Source organism: Gracilinanus agilis, unplaced genomic scaffold (assembly GCF_016433145.1).
Source record: "Gracilinanus agilis isolate LMUSP501 unplaced genomic scaffold, AgileGrace unplaced_scaffold3406, whole genome shotgun sequence".
Lineage (NCBI taxonomy): Eukaryota > Metazoa > Chordata > Mammalia > Didelphimorphia > Didelphidae > Gracilinanus > Gracilinanus agilis.
The window spans coordinates 169-6,291 of record NW_025366979.1 but is presented as its reverse complement, the minus strand read 5'-3'; the positions used below and the strand labels follow the sequence as shown (position 1 = coordinate 6,291).

Genomic DNA, 6,123 nt, shown 5'->3' with positions numbered 1-6,123 from the left:
AACAAGTCCCCCAGCAGAGTTCCGTCAGCATCTATCTCCTCGCGAGGGGGTGGGCAAGGGAGACCCTACTACTTCTTTGAAGAATTCTGGAGAGATTCGTGAGGATGAGGGCCAGGGTGAGAGAGGGCTGTGGCTTAAGGGACACAGGACAAGAGGCTCCAGGGGTATTTGGCTGTAGGAGAGCCTCCCAGATGGAGGTTGGGGCCTCAGGGGCCGGAGGTTTGAGGTGGCTCAACCGGACGGGAGTCTGCATCCTCGGCTAGGATCTCACAAAGTTCGCTGAGACGCTGCTGCATCTTGGGGATGCCCGCCAGCTGCTGTTCCAGACGCTGCTTCTCTTCTCTCAGGGTCAGGCGGGTGGCTGAGTCGAGCTTCTCAAACTTCCAGCCTCCCTCACCATCAAACTGCAGTAGGTGTGTATGATACTTCCTGTGGGGTGGGCAGGAGAGGGCTGATGGGTAGGTGCCCAAGCACTAGCTCTTTGGCTTGGACCCTGGAGCTGGCACCTCTACTCTCATCCTATTCTCTTATTCCAGCTCCCCCATCTTGTCTCCAGCCCCTCTGCCTATGCAGCTGAGTGATTCGGTAGGGCCGGCCACACCAGAAGGGTATCTACTCAGGCCTCTTCTGGTAGAGGGCACCGTACCTGGAACTGAATGTGTCTTCTGGGGGAGGGGTACCTACCACAGGGAGGGCCGGTGGGTGATGGATAGCAGGGCAATGCCCGCATCCTTGGCAGCCTGGAAAATCTTGCCCTCCACATCAATGCTCACAGCACTGGTACACTCATCCAGAAGGGCATACTTGGGCCTGCAGGGGGAGACAAAGAGGAAGATAAATCCTTCCTCTAAGAAAAAACCCTGCTGTTGGAGCTCATGCTGCCCACCCTTCAGGGCCCACCTCTGCTAGGGGAAAAACCTTTGAAAAGGAAAGTCACTTAAGGGCCTCCTCTGGGCTTTAGTTCCAGCACCTGGAAAACGAAGGGCTCCACAACCCAGCAGGAAGAAGGACGGGCAATCCGAGTTGTTACTGACTATGTGACCTTGGGCAAGGCCCAACTTCTCTGGGCCTCGGTTGGTTTTCCAAGCCTAGCTGATGACGACTTAGCCTTTCTACAGCTAAAAGGAGAACTCCAGGACTTCCCTGAGAGGCAGGGAACATGTAGCCACCTCTGAGGAGCTACTTGTGACTTGTCCACAGGGTCTGGTTCGCCTTAGGCCCAGTGGATCTCCTGCCACCACGGTCTGAATCCTTGGATTTCCTTTATGGATCTGTATAGCTTCTAGTCCCAACTAGCCTGAGGGTTCCTTGACGGCATGTCTGTTTCCCCCACAGCATGGCTGAGCCTGGGGTGTTGCCCAAAATGGCACTCAGGGAATGGAGGAATGAGAGTGAAGGCAGAGGGGAGGCTCCAAGAGGGAGCTGCTCAGAGCTGGGAGCGAGGCACAATATTCTGCTCAGGACAGCCTGGTTTTGGGTTTTGCAGCATCGGCCACTCTCAAATTCAAGACCTAACTTAGGATACTTCTAAAGAGGAGGAATTCCAAAGGAGATTGTTTCTCCCACTAACTCTCCAGCATCCTGAAGGCTTGCAGCCAGATATGCGGCTGCCGCTGTTCTCCATTCTAGAGCTCAGTGGGTTCTAGCTCAGTGCTATCTTCACTCATTAGCCTATGACTAGGTTGTCTGGCTTCCCTGGGCAGAGGCTCCAACACAATGTTTAAGCACAGTCTTCCTGGCAAGAGGGCTTCCTTTGGAGCTGTGTTCTAGTGAAGAGGAAACCTCTGAGGACCCTTCTAGGATCTCAAGTGTCCACAAATGAGGAAAGTGAACAAACTCTCAGCTGCCTAGACCAGGCTCATGGAGTGAAGGGCACAAGGGCCAGCTCCACAGTCATCCTATCCCTGGGCTAGGGAGCCCAAGGTCCATCAAGTCAGGACAGGGATGGCCCCCACCCTCTGGGGTTATCTCCAGGACCCCTGTCTAAGGATATAAACCATCCTGAAGTATAGTTTTTCTTTCTGGCCTGGACTCTCCCTCAAGGGGATGCCTTCCTCCTTCTCCCCATCACTTTCTTCTACCTAGGGAGAACAAACTGCTTGGAGGCTTGGCTGTAGCCTCCAGCTCTGAGGTCTTCTGCTTTGCTTTTTCTCCAATGTAGATACCACAGAGGGATGCGCACTATACCAAGGGAATCCCCCTCCCCATACTGCCTTCCAGGGTTCCCAGTTAGACTCAGGTGTGAAAGAAGGGAAGTCACTCAGTGCCAGCTGGGCACCTGAGAGAAAGGTACCAGCACAAGTCCAACTGACCTGTGGTAGAACATCCGGGCCATTCCGATTCTCTGCTTCTCCCCACCTGATAGGACATCCTTCCAGTCACAGGAGGCTTCCCACCCTGCAGAGAAAGAAAGAGGAAGAGGAGGCTTCACTTAGCACCTGTACAGTGCCTAGCCCTGAGCTAGTGGAGGCTCAGAGAGGACGCTTATTGTCCTAGAGCTTGGGCTACTCATAACCCCATTTCTCTAGTGGGTCCGGGTTTAATAATACTTAGCATTTCGAGATTTCAGATGGGCAAAATGCTTGACTTAGACAATCTCATTTGACCTTGTCAGATCAGTGTTATTATTAGTCCCATTTTACAGATGAACGAGGCTGAGAAGTGAACTGACCCAAGTGTATGAGGCTGGACTTGAATCCAGGCCTTCCTGCCTGGGCTCAGGTACCCCTGACTGCTTTAAAAAGCGCTTTGCTTACAACTCTCACATTATTACATTTTACAAATGAAGAAATAGAGGCCCACAATGTTAGTGACTCGGCCATGATCAACAAACCAATAAAGACTGAATAAGCACTGGGCTGGAACAGGGATTCCACAACCAGCAAACAAATGGCCTCAAACCCCGGTCCAGGGAGTCCAGAGCTAGTGTGCTATGCAACAGTATCCAAACAATCTGAGGTCTCAGTAACATTCCTTATTCAGAGTAGAGCTGGCTTTGAAATTCTGGCGCCGTGACTCCAGGCCTCTTCCTTCTTAGCTGTCTCTGGCTCCCTTCTTTCAGAATGGGCAAAGGATCATCAGGAGGACTGAAGTTACCCAGGATCCCCTCCTGACACGGGCAGGGTGAGCAGCAAACGAGGAGGGAGAGCACATGGACAAAGGTAGGAATGAGCCTGGTATGTGAGTGGGGACCTGGGAAGAGGCTGCTCCGGTTGGGAGGAGAGAGCTCTCAGCACAGTGCCTGGAACACAGCAGGCACTGACTAAAGGAGTATGAGGGAGAGTGGACAGACGTGCCACCTCATCGCGGGTCCCTCTGAGTCCATTGGAGCTCAGGCTTGGGGCTGCTTTCCCTCTCCTCCCCAAGAGAGTCCAGAAGGGACAGAGTATCCTGAACGGCCTTCCCTCATGATCGAGAGGAATCTCCCCTGTGCTCGGGAGCTCATGGCCACTGGCATTTCTCTGTGACGCGGCATGAGGAGAGCTGACCTCTGGTCCTACTCCATAATCTCTCCTCTGCATCCCCTGATCGAGCTTCATGTACTGCAGAGCCTCAGGATGGATCTCCAAACGAAAAGAGGGATCAGGCTAGAGCTTCCCCAAGGAGAGCTGGCCACAGATGAGGGCCCATCTAGGCCACCCTGGGGGGCTCACGTGCTCATCTCTGGCCGTGTTTTGGCCAGGGTGGCCGAAAGAAATGCATGCCATTGGGTCCTTTGTAGGCTGTGTGCCTGGGTGAGGGACTGCTAGGGAAGACCTCGGCCAATCTGCAAGCACTCACCTCCTTCTCTTTGGACAATATGGTTGAGGTTCACAATGTCCAATATGGCCTCCAGGTAGCTGTCGGAGTAGCCCTTCCTTTTCATGTCTTCTACAGTGTCAGGATAGATCACCTGGTCCCTCAGAGAGCCCACTGACATGTAGGGCCTATGAAAGACAAGACAGGAAGTGGGGGGGCTTTAGCTTCCTTGGCTCCCTGCCCTGCCTGTGCCACCCCATGGACCAGCCCAGTGGTCCCAGTTGGTTCTGTCTGGGAGCTGTGCAGAGGCCCGTGGGCTCACTCACCTTTGTGGGATATAGAACATACGCTGCGGCGGGGGTTTGTAGAGGACCCCAGCGTAGGCTGGCCACAGCCCACCCAAAATCCGGAACAGGGAGCTTTTGCCACAGCCATTGGGGCCAGTGATGAGCAGGTGCATTCCTTCTTCCACCTATAGGGGGAGGCAAAGGAGAGGAAGGCCTGGTGTACTTAGGGACACTCACATTCCCTCCCTTCTTTTCCTCTTGGGAGAACCTCCCCATGACCCACAGCAAGCCCACACCTTGGGCCTGGCATTCAAGGCCTTCCATGATCTAGCCTCATCCCGCTGCTCACCTTCCTCCAACGTAGCTGGGCTGCTCTCCTCACTTGGCTCGTTTCTACCTCTGAACCTTTGCACAGGCCTTTCCCCTTGTCTGGAATGTCCTAGGCCTTCCTTCGTGGCTCAAGTACCCCCTCTGCCAGGAAGGCTTCCCCAGCACTTGCTGGTTACCATGTGCTCAGTACAATACTCTTTTTCTCCCTAATTTGGGAGTGCTGCCCCCCCCCCCAGTGGTGCTGGGCAAAAGGCTTTGCGTAAAGTGTGTGCTAGGTAAGCATTTGGGGCCATCCTTCGAGGCCTAGCTTGGGCCTACTCTCCTCCATATACATTGATCTCTCCTCTCTCTCTTAACCCGAATACTTCATGATGGCGTCCGTTGACCCAGTGCTCAAATGTTTTCTGTTTTTGGTTCAGGCATCTGTTTTTCCCAAGAGACTGGAAGCTACCTGAGACCAGGCCGAGTAGTCTTTTCTCTCTTATTTCCTGCCCCCATCTCCCTCCTCTTCAGCCCTGAGCTGCACTCCACGAACATGGAATGACTGGTGACTTGGACCTTTCTTTCAATGCTGAGATTCCCTAGTGCATGCGTGGAAGAGAATCCATTTCCTCCCCGGCTAGCTGTTCTCCCTTCAGGTGGAACCCAGCCTTTGGACTTCTAAGGCGGCAGGCAGCCCTCTTCTGCTCACAGGTCAATGTGCGATGGTCCTGAGAGCAGGCGGTTCAAAGGACAATGCTCCTGCCTCCCCAGAGCACAGGTAGCCAAGTCTGCAACGTCTTTCCCTATCTGCCTGGAAGGTGGGAGGAGCCGACCCCAAGCTCACTGATAGTCAGGAGCACAACCGGTAGCGGCCAGGCCCAGGGACCCTTGGCCAGTTCTCAACAATTACTGGCCTTTTTGATCAATTCTGCCCTGCTGGCAGCACCTCATGACCCATGGGTTGCTCACATTGACCCTGGAGCCCGGGGCATCGTCCTGCTGCCAACAACACACGCAGGCCAGGACCCTGTTGCCTGGGCATAGGGCATTTCTCTGGGGAAGCCCTCTTGCCCTCAGATTATCAAGCCATATATAGAGCTCTGGAGCTAGAAGGAACCTCAGGAACCATGTAAAGATGCTCCCCTCATTTTCCACAGAGGTAACAGGAACCTGGGGCACACAGCTTATGGGTGCCTGTCTTCCTTCTAGCTGCCCTGGGCCTACTCCCTTGCCCCCTGCCAGGGCAGAGCTTGACAGCACACGTAGCCTTGGCCTACCCTGATGTTGAGGTTGGCTACCACCACGTCTCCTGTTGGGGTGATGATGGGGATGTTCTCACAGATGATCCCCTGTTCCACGTCTACTACCTGGCCTGAGGGGAGAATGAGAGGGAAAAAGAGCAAGGAAGGCTGGTTACCCAGAGGCAGGCAGGTGGGTGGGCAGGGCTGCCGAGAGCTCTGTGAAGGCCCAGCTGCACTAGGGCCTAAAGCTGAAGAGCCCCCAGGCCACACCTCCCATGGTAGGCCATTGGAAATCACCCAGAGTTGTTAGAGGGTAGAATGCAGGATGGGCCACCCAGATGAGGAACCAGGAGCTAGGATGAGGCTCTTACCAAACCCTTTCATATTGTCTGTCTGTCTACCAGAGGATCCCCCAGGCCGGAGGCAAGGGCTCTCTGTCATCATACCTAATGCTCCAGGACCCTGCCTCCAATTCACATCTCAGATGCCCTGCCTGGCTCTCAAGACTTTACCCATAACCCTCCAACACAAACGCATTTACACAT

The 6,123-nt window shown here is 54.3% G+C and overlaps 1 protein-coding gene across 1 annotated transcript; it reads right to left on the bottom strand.

The window, feature by feature from the left end:
• Positions 1-29: 29 nt before the first annotated feature.
• On the bottom strand, positions 30-5,869 carry LOC123254851 (ATP-binding cassette sub-family D member 1-like; the record flags this gene model as incomplete). The annotated part of the gene is made up of 6 exons (XM_044683763.1): positions 30-429; positions 685-810; positions 2,313-2,397; positions 3,781-3,926; positions 4,065-4,210; positions 5,615-5,869. Coding segments are annotated over 6 exons (981 nt in total), but the record flags the coding sequence as incomplete, so codon positions are not given.
• Positions 5,870-6,123: the final 254 nt, after the last annotated feature.